The 18,355-nt window shown below is 39.7% G+C and overlaps 2 protein-coding genes across 3 annotated transcripts; one reads left to right on the top strand and one right to left on the bottom strand.

Moving 5' to 3' along the window:
• Positions 1-287: 287 nt before the first annotated feature.
• Positions 288-6,190, bottom strand: LOC144706569 (putative galacturonosyltransferase 14). Of its 2 annotated transcripts, none has more exons than XM_078579556.1 (6): positions 5,664-6,190; positions 5,046-5,101; positions 4,802-4,957; positions 2,707-3,294; positions 2,000-2,302; positions 288-936 (listed from the first exon to the last, which is right to left on the bottom strand). In XM_078579556.1, exons 1-6 carry the CDS (start codon positions 5,866-5,868, stop codon positions 646-648), a joined length of 1,599 nt encoding a protein of 532 aa, XP_078435682.1. In that variant the 5' UTR covers positions 5,869-6,190; the 3' UTR covers positions 288-645. The 2 variants fall into 2 exon arrangements, with proteins under 2 accessions (XP_078435682.1, XP_078435683.1); XM_078579557.1 differs by having other exon boundaries at positions 4,802-4,966; positions 5,664-6,181.
• An 8,761-nt stretch (positions 6,191-14,951) lies between these two features.
• Positions 14,952-16,658, top strand: LOC144706998 (upstream activation factor subunit UAF30-like). The gene is made up of 2 exons (XM_078580111.1): positions 14,952-15,329; positions 16,323-16,658. The coding sequence occupies exons 1-2, from the start codon at positions 15,018-15,020 to the stop codon at positions 16,440-16,442; spliced, it is 432 nt and encodes a 143-aa protein (XP_078436237.1). The 5' UTR covers positions 14,952-15,017; the 3' UTR covers positions 16,443-16,658.
• Positions 16,659-18,355: the final 1,697 nt, after the last annotated feature.

Here is an 18,355-nt window from a genome sequence, read left to right as displayed (position 1 = left end):
ATATGAGAGAGGAAGAGAGAGAGATGTGTAGAGGGAAATAGCAAGGGAGGGAGAGAGAGAGATACATATATATATGGGTGGAGGGAGATAATGAGAGAGGGAAAGAGAGAGGTGTGTAGAGGGAATAATAAGAGAGGGAGAGAGAAAGAGGTGGGTAGAGGGAGATAATGAGAGGGAACGAGAGAGATGAAGGGAGAGACAGAAAGAGAGAGAGAGAGAGGTCTAATCATCCATCTCTTTCTGCTCTTCCCATTCTCCACAACAATTATAAGGAAGACGAGAAATCATACATCTAATAATAGTGATGCTCCCAGTAATAACCAAACGAATAAAATTCCAAGAACAAAACAATAGAGAGAAGAAAAAGAAAAAATAATAATTCAATCACACCGATCATGGTCACAACTGAAGCTGATCTCGGCATTCCAGCCCAAAAAATATAAATCCCCTGCCGCCGACGACCACCAAAAAATACTCTTCTGAAAGTTTCCGCCGTATTACACCAAAAGTGGAAGAATGAATAAATAAAATTCCCCTCCAGCAAATTATCTGATTATTCTGACCAAAAATGGGTTCCTCTCTCTACCTCTCTGACAGAGGAAGAGGGCCCATTAGACGTGGAAAATCTGTTAATGGGCCGTGGGCCTAAGTCTGAGGATCCAATATATGACAGCTCTTGATAAACCCATCAGAATAATTGACATATTTTGACCAGAGAGGTTGAAGGTGCTTGAAACCAATGTCTAGCCAAGGCTTGGCCTGTCCATTAAAATGAATGACGGCCGCCTTTCGGGCCAGGCCCATATCGGAGTTTTCTTGATAGCCCAAGCCCAACATGTGCCATGATGGGTCGATGGGCTGGACATGGCCTCTGAAGGCAATCAGTGCTGGTGGCAGCGTTCCAAATCTCCATAGCGTCAGGTTTGACTTCAGATTCTGGTCAATATACACAGATCATGAGCCATTTCTTTCACTTACTAGGCTTTCTCTCCCTATGTGATCAGTGAGGGAGAGATTCTTAGATTAGAATCCAGAAAAAATATGGATAATTGAAATGGGGAGAAAGATAACGTGTCTTAGCTCAAATTGGAAAAAAAAGTCTTTCTCCCTCAATGCGATCATAGAGAGAGATTCTTAGAATATATTCCAGAAAAAAATAAGATGGGAGAAAGCACAAATGGAGATAATAAAATCAAATGAGTACTTTGAGTTATTAAACTATTTTTTTTTTGAACTATAACAAGGGATGAAAACCCGGCGAATCAGTGAACCTTTTGAGTTATTAGTCTTTATCTTACTATGTGAACTTAGAGAGAGATTCTCTTTCTGCGCAATTCGTAGATAGAGACAGGTTCTTAGAGTTTAGCCCACAAAAATAAAACAGGAGAAAGCCAAAAAGGAGGAAAAAATCATATGAGCTCTCCTTATTTTTTTCCAGATAAAGAGAGATTTTACTATGAACTCTTCTTTTGAGCTATTAGTCTTTATCGTACTATGTGAAAATAAAGACAGATTCTTAGACTACATTCCAAAAGGACTAATTTGTGTAGTTGAATAAAAATAATCAATAAATGGGAGAAAGGATTAAATATTTTACTCAAGAATGGGAAAAACATAATAAGCCCTTCTTTTAACTTATTAGTCTCCCTCTCTTTTTGTGTGATTGTAGAGTGAGATTCTTAGATTACAGTCCAGAAAAAAAGGAGTAAATATGAACGAATAAATAAAATCGGAGAAAAGAAAACATATTTCACCCGAACATTTTAGGATGAGCCATGATTTTGACTTGTCACTCTCTCTTTCTCTGTGGTCGAAGAAAGAAATTATTCGATTACCGTCCGGAAAAAACAGTGGGAGAAAACATTACATCTTTTAGCCAAAAATAAAGTAAGACCTTTTGAGTTATTTGTCTTTCTCTTTCTACGTGATTACATAAAACATTACATAAATTTCTTGGATTTCAGTCCAGGAAAAAGGGAAAAAACGAGAAAAGGATTACCTGTTTCAGCCAAAAATGGTATTTCTCTCTGATATCCGTCTTCTTCCAGGCGCTAAGATCGAAGATGTTCATCCCATAAGCCCAGGCGCAGTCGTTGGGGTTCAAATGCCGGGATATGAGAGGATTAGAGAAGTTGAAGTAATTTCTGAAGCGCTTCGACATCACCCAGCTGTCTCCACCTTTACAAGTCTCCACGGCCCCGTTGACTTTACCCCCAAGGTCAACTTCCCACAATGACGATAAGTCCCGTTGAACGACGACATCGTCATCCAGAAAGACCACCTTGTTTAATCTTGGGAATAGCTAGTTTCGAAATATATCAGCCGTCAGATTATCTGTCTTAGAAATCCAGTGCTCTAATTAATAAAGGAAATCATGGAAATCCGTCCTAATTTCCCAGGAAACATAATAATATCAGGATCTCCTAACATTAACTGTTCGGAAACAATGAATGTAGTCATAGGATTTCTAAACTGGGGAGCCGTCAAAAAAAGAACATCATCTCAAGATTCCCAAATTTCGGAGCCCTCAACCTATCAATCATTAGAATATCACAGTTTATTAATGATTCGTCAAATTACATGGGAATCATTAACATACCTATATCGTCAGCTTATCAATCATATATTCTATATCCTTTCAAAACAAATATTGGATAGCTCAAATTTTAAATAACTGGAATATCATGAGAATGGCTCAAACTTTACCTCTGGAAGATATATACGGAGATGATTAAGCAGAGAAATATATTTAGGGCTCCTGGCCAGCAGTTTTGAGGCAAAAACCCTGGGACTATCCTCGACATCGGTCCCCAACATGTGATTGCCATGATAGTGATCCCTGACCGCATGATATCTCTCCATTGCCTCAAGAACTGGAACATTCTCCTTGGTCAACCAGTCAAACTGGTGGGCCCCTTTTACCTCTACAATGGCGGGCCCAATGGGGTTCAGAGCAAACCATGAATGCATGCCAGCATATGTTTTCTTATCAGTAATCACATGGAAGACGATTTTCTCAGGTCTTAATGAGGATCTGACTGTGGAATTGACCACAGCAGAAGCAGCAAGAACATTATCGCTGGCAAGAACAAAGTGATGGAGTGAGTTATCAGATAATCTGTGAAGCAACTCCGGCACCGGGAGTGGTCTTCGAGCACGAGCATTAGAAGAGTATTCGTCTGTTAGGCATAGCGATAGGCAATGTATACCCTTCGGTATCGAACTTGCGGCAACATGTTTGTTTAGCTGCTCTGCCAGCCTGGATTTTTTGGCCTCCCTGTCCAGATTGTCCATCTGCAGTAAAACCATATTAAAAAATTAATGGGAAGTCAAAAAGGTGAAAAAGTTTAAAATTCAACCCAGGAAGAAATAAATTAGAAATATATTAATTGTCACTGGCGTCTGGTTTCCAAGAACCTTTGACAAATTGTCATCATTGTTGTCACCTTCACCCATCAGTTGACGAGAAATCGTCAATTGTTTTCATCACGGTCCCAATAGACGTTGTCATTGTGTTCCCAATAGATATCTGATATGTACTTTTCAAGAAAGTACCAAAGAAGGAAAAGGCAGGCGGGTCAACAGACCGTTTACCGGACGACCTGACCAGGGACTCGACCCTATAAATAAGAGGGAGTCATGGTCGGGGGAGGTAGGACGTTATTCTTGATTCAGACCTGTGATGGTTACGTGGCCGGAGGACCAGAGATGCGGAACTAAACGGCAGATCTGGAAAGGGGATTACGACAACGAGGAAGGAATATTGGCAAATTCTTGAGTTTCTATTGGAGATAATTCATTGATACAACATAGGTGTATCAATATCATCGCCATCCATAGGTTTCCGATCAAAGATAGCACGTAATCTGATACATTCCAGATAGACTGTATCATGAAAAGGTTACAGAGAGTGATTTCATGATTTGGCAGAATGGAGAGGTCTAATGGGGTGGATGTTGCCAGAGAGAAGATAACGGCAGGATGGGCTTCACCGGAGAAGAGAACAACTTCCCTTCTTGATATTTCTTGGCTACCATTCTCTAGGGAGCGCTGCCCCATTTAAAGGGGAATATATGTAAAACAGAAAATGATAGGAATGCCCCTAATGGGCCAAATAAATAAAATGCCTCTAATGAGCCTAGAGCACTGAAGACAACCAAGGGGGTTTGGGATTGTATTATAATCATGCCATCACAATCATCATCACCATTGTCATTTGAAATCCATCTGATCACATTATCATAATTTACATTTGTCCAAGCAAAAGATGCATAGCAATGAGAACAACAAAATCCCCATCATCTGCCAACCCTACTTTGAGGCAAGGTCATTCATAGAGGAGAGAGAGGTCAAACCAACATACAAATGGACTGTTTTAACACTTCAGGTCCTATCAGCCTCCATCCGATACAAATATGGTATAACTTTTTGGGATTAAAAAAATGCTGAGTATGAGTCTTGAGGTTTCAAGAGATGCTTAGGATCTGGACAAGAGAATTCTGATCTCAGGTTTTAAAAGACAGAAACTCGAAGTTTTAATTACCCAAAAAAATATATACTAAATGAAATGGGGAAAATAAGAGCCGAAATGGCTGTGATAATCCATTGAATATTAAATGAGAAGGTAGAAAAATAAGAAACAAAAGGCCCATAATAATACATTGGCCACGAAAGACGAATGAGCTAACTTGATATATTTAGGCATCATCATCAAGCGAGCAGATCGAACATGCAAGCAAGCTGCTGGTGAAAAAACATCACAAACAGGAAAAAAAAGTTAATACTTTGATTAACGTCATACCGTTGCTTTTAACACTAGAGCGAACTTCTTGGCGTCATAATGATTGGTCTTCGTCTGGGAAAGAAACTCACTGAATGAGTTGGGCAATGTCAGCCCGACTGGTACTGCTTCAGAATTTGCTTGATTAAGGATGTTATAGAAATCTTCTATAAGACGCTGCAAGATCTAAAGATAAAAAATGTGGATCAGGGCTTAAACAAACAAAATATCATCCATGAATTGCATTAAGCTGGGTGATACTTACAACGGAATCGTCTGTTCGAGTGAGAAACTTGGGGCCATAACGCCTTCCTAAACAATCTACAAGCGGCAAGAATTGAAGCTCAGTATGAGGGCCATTCGTTTATTTTTAGGGAATTCACAAAAGTAGAATGCAACGGAGCTCAAGGGAAGGTTTATAATCAAGAAAAAAAATAATTGATGGAAATACGTAATCAAAATTCAGGGATAGGTGAGATCATTATATCGCTCCACTTTTATCGAATATACAACAGTAAAATGTAACATATTTTAAAGAAGAGTTTCTGATAAATATGAACCTAAGCTGATGAAAATATGCATATATGCATTCATAAAAGTACAATGCAACCTAGCTCAAAGAATATTTCTGACAAAGAGGAAACTAAGTTGACAAATATATATACCTATATAGAGAAATATTAGGTTATCATCTTGCTCCTTTTGCCAAAAGGATAACGAAATATCACGAGAACCATCGTTCTAAAATGCATACTAAACTAAGAATTGAGCAGAAACCAGAAATTACACAACACCAAATGAAGAAATCAAGAAGAAATGCAAGCACCCATCTGATGCAAATCGTAGAACAGATTTTTTTCTCAAGGAAAGGACTCAGAATTACCGAAAGTAGAACACTTATTCACACCCTCCAGCGTGACGACAGCGGTGAGGATGAACACGAACGGGAGGAGGAAAGCGAGGAAGAGGATCGTGTGGAAGAGGGTTCGATGGGAAACATGGCGGACTCTGATTTTCATCAAATCCAGAAACCCATTGCTCGTGGCTATCGTGAGGCTTCTCATGCTAGGCGAGAGCCGAATCTGCATCGTAGAGATCGACGCCGGCGAAATCTGAAAATCAAAGTAGGATGAACCCAGAAAGATTGCGTTGGATCGATCAACATTGGGGCTCAGCAGCGTCCGATTGAAGTGGTAATGGGCAAGTGGTGAATTGGGTTTGTCTGGATCGGGAAAGGGGAGATCTTGGAGGGCTGATCTTTCACGCCAGATGCCATTTTTTCTCGTTCTTCGATCTCGCTCTGTCGATTCTTCGACTGGGAGATGGAAATCGGATGATGGGTCGACGAGAAAGGAGCCCCCTTGCTGCTTCTCCCCTTTTCCCTCCAGCGCACAGCTATGTTCACTTGTCTCTCAGCTCGATGTGCATTTAAGGGGTCGTACAAGTCATAGAGAAAACAGAGGAAAAAAAGCGAAGAGAGAGAGATGGAGAGAAGAGAGATAGATGGAGAGAGAAGAGAGAGAGGGAGAGAGGGAGAGAAGAGAGAGAGAGAGAGAGAGAGAGAGAGAGATGGGGAGAGAGAGAGAGAGAGATAGATGGAGAGAGAGAGAGAGAGATAGATGGAGAGAGAAGAGAGAGAGATAGAGTGATGGAGAGAGAGAGAGAGAGATGGAGAGAGAGAGAGATGGAGAGAAGAGAGAGATAGAGTGATGGAGAGAGAGAGAGATGGAGAGAAGAGAGAGATAGAGTGATGGAGAGAGAGAGAGAGAGATGGAGAGAGAGAGAGATGGAGAGAAGAGAGAGAGAGAGAGATGGAGAGATGGAGAAAGAAGAGAGATCGAGAGAGAAGAAAGATGGAGAGAGAGAAAGAGAGAGATGGAGAGAGAGAGAGAGAGAGAGAGAGAGAAAAAGGGAGAGAGAAGAGAGATGGAGAAAGAAGAGAGAGAGAGAGAGAAGAAAGATGGAGAGAGAAGAGAAAGAGAGAGATGGAGAGAGAGAGGGAGAGAGAAGAGAGATGGAGAGAGAGAAAGAGGGAGAGAGAAGAGAGATGGAGAAAGAAGAGAGATCGAGAGAGAAGAAAGATGGAGAGAGAAGAGAAAGAGAGAGAGGGAGAGAGAGAGGGAGAGAGAAGAGAGATGGAGAGAGAAGAGAAAGAGAGAGAGAGAGAGAGGGAGAGAGAAGAGAGGTGGAGAAAGAAGAGAGATCGAGAGAGAAGAAAGATGGAGAGAGAAGAGAAAGAGAGAGATGGAGAGAGAGAGGGAGAGAGAAGAGAGATGGAGAGATAGAGAGAGATGGAGAGAGAGAGAGAGGGAGAGAGGAGAGAGATGGAGAGAGAAGAGAGAAGAAGAAAGAGGGAGAGAGAGATGGAGAGAGGTGGAGATAGACGGAGAGAGGGAGAGAGAAGAGAGATGGAGAAAGAAGAGAGATCGAGAGAGAAGAAAGATGGAGAGAGAAGAGAAAGAGAGAGATGGAGAGAGAGAGGGAGAGAGAAGAGAGATGGAGAAAGAAGAGAGATCGAGAGAGAAGAAAGATGGAGAGAGAGGAGAAAGAGAGAGATGGAGAGAGAGAGGGAGAGAGAAGAGAGATGGAGAGATAGAGAGAGATGGAGAGAGAGAGAGAGGGAGAGAGAAGAGAGAGGGAGAGAGAAGAGAGATGGAGAGAGATGGAGATAGAGGGAGAGAGAGATGGAGAGAGGTGGAGATAGACGGAGAGAGGGGGAGAGAGATGGTGACAGATAGAGAGAGATGGAGAGAGGGAGAGAGGGGGAGAGATAAGAGAGAGAGAGAGGGGGAGAGAAGAGAGATGGAGAGAGAGGGAGAGAGGGGGAGAGATAAGAGAGAGAGAGGGGGAGGGGGGAGAGAGGGAGAGAGAGGGAGAGAGGGGGGGAGAGGAGAGGGAGAGAGATGGGGAGAGAAGAGAGATGGAGAGATGGAGAGATAAGAGAGAGATGGGGAGAGAAGAGAGATGAAGAGATGGAGAGAGATGGAGAGAGCGGGAGAGATAAGAGAGAGAGATGGGGAGAGAAGAGAGACGGAGAGAGAGGGAGAGAGGGGAGAGAGATAAGACAGAGAGAGGGGGAGAGAAGAGAGATGGAGAGAGAGGGAGAGAGGGGGAGAGAGGGGGAGAGATAAGAGAGAGATGGAGAGAAGAGAAAGAGGGGGAGAGAGAAGAGAGAGAGATAGCGAGAGAGGAGAGAGGGAGAGAGGAGAGAGATGGAGAAAGAAGAGAGATGGAGAGGAGAGAGAGAGAGAGAGAGATGGACAGAGAGGGAGAGAGGAGAGAGAGAGAGAGAGAGAGAGAGAGGGAGAGAGAGAGATGGAGACAGTCAACCCATGAAAGCGCATATGGTAGAAGGTGACTTAGGTGAATATCGAATAACTAGAATAAGAAATTAACAATTCTAGGTATATTCGCAAGGGCCCCCAACAAAGAGAAGCCCAGCCATGTCTTTTAGGTTGAAGGCCCAGTTCAAAACATATTCCAAATAAGATGCTTTCAAGAACGCATAAAATATATAAACTTGATGAATAGTTCTGGTAGCATTAGATTTAACTTGAATATTTCTGTACAAAATGGTCATGTTTTCAGCATAGTAAATTGAGGGATTCTTACAGCTTCTAAGGACACATTTTGGATGGGTAAATGAGTCTTATTATAAAAAAATTAAAAAATATGTTGCAAGTAGATTTAGGAAGAAAATTTTGATAGGCATCACATGAAGAAGATATGCTGTCTGAAAAACATAAAGTCAATATCGTATGCAATATTAGGGCCTGTCAACATGTCTACTTGTGAACTATTAAACAAGGGCTTGAAGCTCCAATTGATATCTTTGAATGTACAATAAGCTTAAAACCCAATTAATAACTAGTTAATTGACCAGGGAAAACATAGAAATCTAATTTCTAAAGAATCTCAAATGCACAGCTTTTTGGCCTCATGTTGGTAAGACCTTGATTTCTTACCTAATGCCTATCATTCATTTCAAGCTTTAACTAATGCTGATGTATTTGATCTAGTTTCGTGCCATAAAATGTTGGTGAGCTGTTATTATCTATCATGTCATTTCATTGTTATATTCCTCAAATATATGGTGTTGTACTTATTTTGCTTCTCATTATAGAATCCATTGTGACTATAATGATTTCAAAACACATGTCCATAAGTCTGTTGAAATTAGAGTAACATTTTAACAAGAGTATGGTTAGTGTCAGCTTATATATCATCCCCATATATGTCAAGAATTTTGAATCTATGCTTTTTCTAATAACTTATGTAGATCTTAAAAAGTTATCCATTTATTTGTACTTGATATCCAAGATGTATTTTTTAGCATAACATATGTTGATCGGAAAAATTTATTTGTGTACTAGTACTAGTACTAGATACCCCACATGTATTTTTTTGGAAACATGCATAGATTGTAAACAAGTATTCATTTACGAGTACAATATTTGACCCTAGTTGCCATTTCATCTCAAATATGCATCACTAAATCAAATGTGATATCATATCGTCTCAAAAACCTTCCATTGATGCATAGCTAGACTTTCATGCGTTGATATATTAAGTTGAAGATACTGTCTTTTTTTTGGAAGAAAGATATTGTCTATTTTAAAACAATATTTCTGTGACATGATTCATATCTATTATAAAAATATGTATTTAATTAGATATATATGTCAATATGTGGAATTACAGGGGTTTAAATAAACAAATAAACCTAATGCATATTTTCAAATAAAGAGAACCTACATATTTTGTCAAAATTTGTAAATAATGTAATATTTTGTGTGATAAGATCGCGTTATAACAATCTCTACGCAATTTTCAAAAGGTTTTACTTAATCTTTTTATTTTTATCCATGTGGATGTGTTTAGGTTTCTAGGTGACATAGTGACATTCCATTCTTAAAATTTAACGTAGAGGTAAATTTTAGACACTCTCACATCTTGATGGAAGCAGTTTGACTGGTTATAACTATTTATGCCTTTTTGAGGTTTATAACAAAAACCAAAAGAAACGAGCATTCCCCGTGGAACTGTAGTGATAATTATTAGATATAATTTTTTTCCTTTATAATTAAATATATCACTTATTGAATTTAACACGATTTAGATTATACATATAATATTGTCATTAACATGAAATTTACATGTTAGGTAACTATTCATCCGTTATCCTTATAAGTATTAGATACTAGTCTTTGTCTAACAATCTATTGGAAAAACGTGATCTTGTCATTATCTTTTGGAGATGGTGACATATTACTCAAATTATTTATATCTAAGTCGACGATAAATTATTTATACGTTGGAGAAGAAAGACAAACTCACTTTTGACAAATGAATCTGGAGTACTGATTATCACATTACATGATGACTAATGATTACAATGTCTTCAAATGTCCACAAAATTATTCCTAAAAAGGTCTGAGTGAATTTATCTAATCTGTCTTGATGGGTCATAATACTTCTTGTTTGTTTTTTAGGAAACCAAAATGATTCTTTAATTTAGAAATCTCTGGGATATATAAGATTGCAATAATTTTCACTACAAATTGATGCCGGATGTCATCGAGGACGTCGTCCGGTCGGCACCGAGTTTGATGGCTCGGTACCTAGACAGTGGTATCGAACGTCGACGGTGTCGTCGTCTGACGGATAAAACCCTACCGGGTTGATGTAACTACAATGCAATGCGTCCTACGTGTCGTATGTGCAGGCTCCAACTCGAGGGAGGCGCCGAGCTCCGAGCTTGGATGGGGTCGCCGGGTGACAGTGAGTGTAGCCTCTTGAACCTCGTCGAAGCGACGGGGACATCTACGGCCGAACATAATCAATCGGTAGGCTCGCACGTAACGGACGGACTCGTTCGTACCAATAAGACGCTCGATTATGCTCGTAGTTTTCTCCCAATTCCTTCCTTTCTCACCTACCTAGCTCGAGCGCGGTGGAGTCAAGACAAAAGTAAACTGCAAGGAGTAATATAACAAGCGGCAGAGAGAGGGCGTACCTCGTCGTCTGGTGGCTCGTCGTGCAGGTGATTCATCAAAACAGCGACCGTAGCGGTGTGGTGGAGAGGAGCCAGAGAGTGTCGGCGGCTCAACTGACGAACTGGCGCAAGAGCGGTAGAGGGAGCTCGGGGAAGGAGGGGTGTTGGTAGAGAGCAAGTCGCGAGCGACAACGGTTGGTTGCGGTGTGGTGACGGGGCTGGTCAAGGATTGACCGGACACTAGGCTATCAATGGCGGGGGGGCGACCGATGTGGATGCTCGAGGACGCAGCAGCTCACAATGCTTGCGGGTCAAGAGCGGCCGATGATAGGGTCACGACACGCTGGCACAGCGCGGACCAGCGTGGTCAATTAACGCCACAATAGTCAAACGTCATCAGTCAATGGGGGCACGTTGGCACAACGTAGACTGCCAGTAGGTTATCTGCTGCTGGTCGGTCGACGGGGGGGAACGGCAGTGGTAGCTTGATCACGGCGCCTGGGCGTGGATGAGCCACGGTGGGTGAGTCGGAACCCAGCCAGGGCCATGAGAAGTTCACCTAAAGTGGCGGCAAGGGGATTGCCCGCCAACGGTAGACGACGGTGGTTTGGGGGAAGAGATGTTCTTGACGGACAGGATTTTCAACTTTGCCTTGGCACTCTCTCTCGTCCAGCCATCCAATTCACCCTTCTCCAATCTTCCTGCTCTCTTGACGGGGCTCTTTCCTCACCCCTTCTTCTCCCCCTCTTCGTTCTCTCTGAACGGGAGGTGAGACCAAGGAAAAAAACACGATCCCTTCACTTCAATTTCTTTCTAGTCTGATCATTAGGGTGTCCCCATCTTCCCTTATAAAAGAGAGAGGTTAATTGGACCCCCTAATGGGTTAACAAAACAGGGGGAGAATTAGGGTTCCATTAGGGGCCCCTTATATAATGCGCCCCCCCCCCCCCTTCATTACAAAATAAAGGAAGGAAAAGAACAAAACATAAAGGAAAAAGGGGGAAACAAGGGAGGGGAGTCCAAATGACTAAGGACCCCCTCCCACATGACGACAAGACACGCGAGCACTGATAGACGACGAATGTGTCACGAAGCGACAGAAACAATTCGAGGAGTGCAAGAAACACGAAATACGACTAACAAAGACGATAAACAAGATACGATAAACGAGCATGCTTCACCCGGTTGTTGACGACGGTGGCGGGCGGCGCGGACGACATTGTCGACGGTTCGAGATGGCGTGCGCCAACGTAAATGAAATAGAAACATGTGATGATAACTGAAATTGCAGTGTGTGATTGGCCTTGATATAAATCTGAAACATAAGAGAACTGCATATTTTAGAATACAATAAGACCAATTTGAATCACTTGGATAAATACTGATGGATCAAATAATACTTGGTCGTCGACGATGGTGGCGGGCGGCCCGGACGACATCGTCGATGGTTCGAGATGGCGTGCGCCATCACAAATGAAATAAAGGCAAGTGATGATAACTGATATGCAGTGTGTGATTGGCCTTGATAAATAATACAAACCCGAAATACAAGAGAACTGCATATTTTAGAATACAATAAGACCAATTTGAATAATACTTGGTCGTTTGTTAATAAGAGGACCCAAACATGATTTTTTTATTGATAACAAGTAATAATAGAATTACCCTTAATCTTTAAGATTAAAACATATGTCCCTAACTACTATGAAGTGATGATATACTGGGGAAAATATATAGACCATGCACACAAGAGATTGAAAATTTGAGTACAAGGAGAATTAATTTATCCTTAACTGGTTAGATATCCTTGAATAATCAGTGAGTGCAATTTTTGACTCTAATGACAAATTTATATTTACATATACAATTTTTCGAGTGCACGAATAAAATGAAATCAAATTCCATTAATTCCAAGTATCATTTTATTTTTAAATGTATATGTTAATTTGTTAAATGAAGGTACATTGCCACCTGTTAATGAGATCACTCATTTCTGATTTTTTATATATTATTTTCTAATACGATTACTTATATTCATTCAGTCTCAGAGATTGAAAACAAAATGGGCATAGTAGACAAAGAATTCACAATAATACCTAAAATGGATTTTCCATTCGCTGGTACCCATAAATAAAAGCAAATCTATCAATTAAAATGGAATAACGGGCTTTCTTGTAATCATTTTCCTTATATTATACTTAGATTCATTCATTCTCAAAGATTCAAGTGAAAATGTGGATAATAGACTAAGAATTCACAAAACACCTACAAATTATTTTTTGTTAGGTCTAATCCTTAAATAAAAGCAAATATATCAATTAAAATGGGATAAGGGGCTTTCTTATACTTCTTTTTCTATCACATTCTTAGATCCATTCAGCAACATGGATTCAAATTAAAAACAAATATATAAATTAAAATGGGATAAAAGGCTATCTTACACTTATGTTCCCTATCTTATACTTATATTCAATCAGACTCAAAGATTCTAATGAAAATGGGGATAATAGAAAAAAGTGTTGCTCACAAATACCTTCAACTGATTTTCCATTAGATGGAACCCATAAATAAAAGCAAAAATATAAATTAAAATTGACTAAGGGCTATCATAAACTCCTTTCTTCCTAACTTATACTTATATTCATTCAATCTCAAAGATTCAAATCAAAATGGGGATACTAGAAAAAGAGTTTCACACAAATACCTTCAACTGATTTCCCATTAGGTGGAACCCCTAAATAAAAGCAAAAAAATAAATTAAATGGGATAAATGACTATCTTTTATTTTTTCTTCCTATCCTATACTTATGATGATTTGGTCTCAAAGATTCAAATCAAAATGGGGATAATACAAAAAATGTCGCAGACAAATACCTTCAACTATAGTGCATGATAGTCTAGGACGGGCAAGAAGAACAAGACGGGACGAAGATCGTCCCATCCTATGTCCAAATTTTTAGAGGTTCGTCCAAATTGTCTCGCACCCAAATATTTTCTTCCACATCCTGTCCCGTCCCAATACCCTCCCTTTCGACATCGGAGACAAAGTAGTGCGTACGTCAGTCGTGCATCAACATTAGGCCACTCAGAATTTGACACATGGCACAACAGTGCGTTCACCAGCTGGAGCTCTCAATCTCCTACTTAGACATGGTCGTTTCGTTCTGTTCGTTTGAAACGAACACAAAATTCGCACAAAAGAACCGCACATGCCCTTGTTCTTTGTTCTGTTATTTTTCTTTTTCAAAAACGAACAAAATTCGCACATTTGCACAAATTTGTACATTCGCACAAAATTAGACTAAAATTCGCACAAAGTGAAGAAAAGAACAGAACACGGGTCTGTTCGATGTTCTGTTCAAATTCGTTTTTGTTCTGTTCGGAAATCCGAACAGAACAAACAATTCGCACAAATTCGCTCCAAAAGAACAGAACGACCATGTCTACTCCTACTTGACTCCCATAGAACGCATAAACCATCCCGCCTGCCATCCGAGGCCCTAGAGTGAATAGTTATTTAGTCTATGGATGAAAAATTGTCGTGGCTGGAGACCACTGGATGATTCTTCGTCTCGTCATTTGTCCGAACTCCGGGAGGGGACGATTATTACGTCCACATACAAAATAACGGTCTCGTCCGCGTCCTTGCACTATACCTGTTAGTAGGGTTGGACATTTAGGACCGAGGACCAGTTTTACCGGACTGAACCAGGACCGTAGGTCCTCCATTTGAGGGTTGACCAGTTTGTCAAACAGGTTTAGGTCCAAGGGTCAAACCGGACTGGAACCGTAAGTATATTATTTAATATTTTTAATGAAATTATAAAAATATCAAACCCAACCCAACGTAGAGGTTCTATTGAGGTCAGCGTGGACCACATATATTTGACCATATGTGGGCACCCACTTTATGTAGAGTATATTTAACATTACTACGAACATATATTTTTTACTTTGACTTTGACATTGACTAGTCAACTTGACCAGACTAGGACCGAACAAGAATGGACCGGAAGTTTAGGTAAGGTTTAAGTCTTTGCTAAAAACCCGGACTGGACCGGAACCGTCAAACCCTACCTGTAAGGCTGTAAATGATAAATAAAAGCAAAGAAATAAATTAAAATGGTATAAAGGGCTTCTTTCTTCCTATCTCAGTTTTTGATTATAAATACCTAAAATCCTCTATCCTACCTAAACAGAGGTTTATCTCCAAGTTGCAAGAAGCTCGGCTTGGCGGAAATCATGGCGGCGAGGTCGTTGTTAAGCTCTTCCTCCACGTTCATGGCCGGTCAATCCGCCATGAACAGGCCTCTGCGGCATCTCCCAACGTCTGCGCCGTTCAATGTTGTTTTCCGGGGTCGGAGATCGTTTCTGACGTTGTGCAGGGCTTCAAATCCCCCTTCTTCCGCCGAGAAGAACGAGAGTAGGGGAAGGGGCATCACCAGACCGCGACCCATTTCGCCAGAGCTTCAGGAGCTTCTCGGCGTCCCCGAGATTCCTCGCACGCAGGCGTTGAAGCAGATTTGGGCCTACATTAAAGAGAAAAACTTGCAGGTATTGGTTCTTCACTTTTTTTGTTTTAAACCTTGCAAGAATCTCCGGGGTCCTTGTGAATGGATACTGAATATTGCGTTACTATCTTGTTCCGTCTTTTATATGTTTTCTGGTAGAATTTGTTCATGGGTTCCCCTGGGCGATTGGAGTTTTCTGGTTTTATTTCCATGAATTTCCTTGGAGTAAGTAAATGGCAGCTATCATCAGGATTTTTTATGATGACATGTAGAAGGAAGCTCTGGTATTTTTTCGCTCTCATAGTTTATCATCAGTCTGCTCGAATCCTTCACTTGGAACTTAGCCCTCTTAAAAAAATTGAATTAGCAGTGATGTTTAATATTTTCACCTGAAGCTGACGTTTAATCTCTTTGGAAATGAAGTTATGCATGAATCTTTAAAAAGTGAATTTTTTTTCTGCTTTTTCCTGTTAAGATATATTAGACTCCTGAGCGAAAAATCTTATGAAAATACTGTGTGTTAGATTCCTGTATTTCTGTTTATTGATTACTTTTTAAGACAAAGAAATATTCTTACACTTCAATAATTTGGTAATGAATCCTCTAGTAGAAATCAAAGCTATGTTATTGGTGTCCAACAAAGATGCATTGTCATTTTTAATTAATCACTCTTTATTTTCTCCCGTTCACGATTTATTTCCACTTATGCCTACTTCTGCAGTATGTGAATTGTTGAAATACCTTTCCTCTTCAGCATTTTATTGTAACGTGTAATTTTAAACAACATTGTCAAATCTATTGGACTTCTGTGCGCCAAAATTTGATTACCGACTGATTTTTCCATTGAACTTGCGCAGCTAAAAGGAAATTAAGGGGGGATGATAGTATCTGGATCGATGCCTATAATTGATTGTATACATGAGATTTTGCCGACTTATATCACATTGATCAGTCTCGTCCTTCACATTAATATTATTTCTCTCTCTCGTGATTGGAAGGAGCTTTATAAATGATGATGCGTTGTGCTGCCCTGCAGGACCCAGATAACAAAAAGATAATTGTGTGCGATGAGAGGTTGAAGAAGGTATTCGGGGGAAAAGATCGTGTTGGCTTCCTTGAAATCTCCGGGCTTCTCAACCCCCACTTTGTCAAGTGATAGTTCTATCTCTACCCTAGAAAATTAGTGCAGAGTCTGGCTGTAACCTTACTTCCAAGGTGGATGCCATCCTCTGCGAATCCGGTTTGGCCGTGGGTTTTTTGCTGAATTTTTGATGATATGGCAGCCCATTTACTTTCAATGATGGCTATACCAACTCTTTTGACTTTATGACTCTGTTAGTTAATAGAAATTTTGGTATTCAATGGGTAGTTATCTTCATTTCCTTGAACCCCATCTGTCAGTTGTCACCCTCCATTTATTTCATCCAACAATGAACTCCACATTACCATGCAAACAACAGTTTTTACGCAGGATTTGAATGGGAATAGAGAAAAACAGATATTTGTGGTAAAGATGATCAAGAGCAAGATGAACAGCCACAGATGTGGAATGGTCACAGAAAAACAATCATGCCAGATCAATGAGTTTTTGTTTAGGACTGTCATCATTTAAGTATCATGCTCAATGTGGGAGGCTATTAGGGACCTACACTGACTGAAGCTTAGGGTTTCACTGGTTTGTCTGAATTCTGTGATATCATTGAATCACCATCATTGGCAGATCCCAGTGAACTCCTGTAGTTCATAGGTTGCAGGATGAGTCATGCACCTGGATGGATAAAATCTGAGAAAAGCAGCTGATATGCTATATAAGGCGATGATATCATGGAAAGTATACATCATCTGTTACTCTACCTTTGCTTTTTGTATGATATCAATGAAATGGTAAAATGGTCAACTGCATTCCCTGAAACACATGTAGTTTTGAAGAAGTTTGATGAATTCTCTTTATTAAAGGCATACATCCTATTAATGTTTACTTTATTGGTTTTATTAGATATTTCTTTCCCCAATCTCTTCAGTAATTCCAATGGCTGGGATTTTTGTCTGGTAGCCAATTAGCTGATATTAAAGTATTATGGATCAGATCTAGTAATGATAGAGTGTGAGAATCTGGTGAATAGACATAGTGCATGTAGATTGTTGAATAAGTTAAAATAAAGCTCCTAAGATATAACATGGACTTACATCATGATGGATTTCTTTTTCAATAAACTGCACGATGGTGGATTTATTCATTGGCAACAAGGTGTAGCTTGTATCCGTGTGTAGTGGTCTAATCGCCAATTATTCATTATGGTGGATATATTGCTAGTCCGTGTACAGGCCAAAACAGCTGTGTAAATAGTGTTATTCATGTGATGATAAGCACAAATATTGCTGGGATCAGGAGATCTATTCAATTACCATTGGACGTCTCATGATAAGAAGCCATGGTGTTTATAAAACATATCCATCCCAAGGTTTTATACAATGATGTGTAAAATTAGCGAAGGCTTTAGCATAAGTTTATTGGGTCAAAAGTTAAATTTATTCTTAAGAAATACTGAGGCAAACCCTACTTTCAATATCAGAAGATGCATTCTACTATTTCTTGTAAGACACACAACTTATTTTCCTGATGTAGTGCGAATTCTGAATTTTCATCGTAGCTAATAAGCTTTTGAGTTTGTCATTTAACTCAAAATTTCCAATAAATCCTATGTATCTGATTACACGTAAATTATTGAGATATTTCCAGGAAATTTAGACATATTTATGCACTAAACTAATTATAAATGTGTGTAATCAACCTTTAAATGATTAAACCTATTTTTTAGTGATATTCTGATTTTATGCGGATTTTTCTGACATCATTGGCATGTTCAAATTCATGCAGGCAGTTTATCACTTTGAAGGCTATATGTTGTCAATAAGATGGAATTAGCATACACATTTCTTGATATGTGATGAATGAAGTCCATTCCATGCATCAATTCTCATATTTTGTAAAATTACCTATTTTTATGAATTTAGCATGATTATGACAATGAATATGATCTAAACATGATAAGTAAAAATTGTCGATCA

Source organism: Wolffia australiana, chromosome 8 (genome assembly GCF_029677425.1).
Source record: "Wolffia australiana isolate 7733 chromosome 8, ASM2967742v1".
Classification (NCBI taxonomy): Eukaryota; Viridiplantae; Streptophyta; class Magnoliopsida; order Alismatales; family Araceae; genus Wolffia; species Wolffia australiana.
This window is presented reverse-complemented; position numbering and strand designations above follow the sequence as displayed.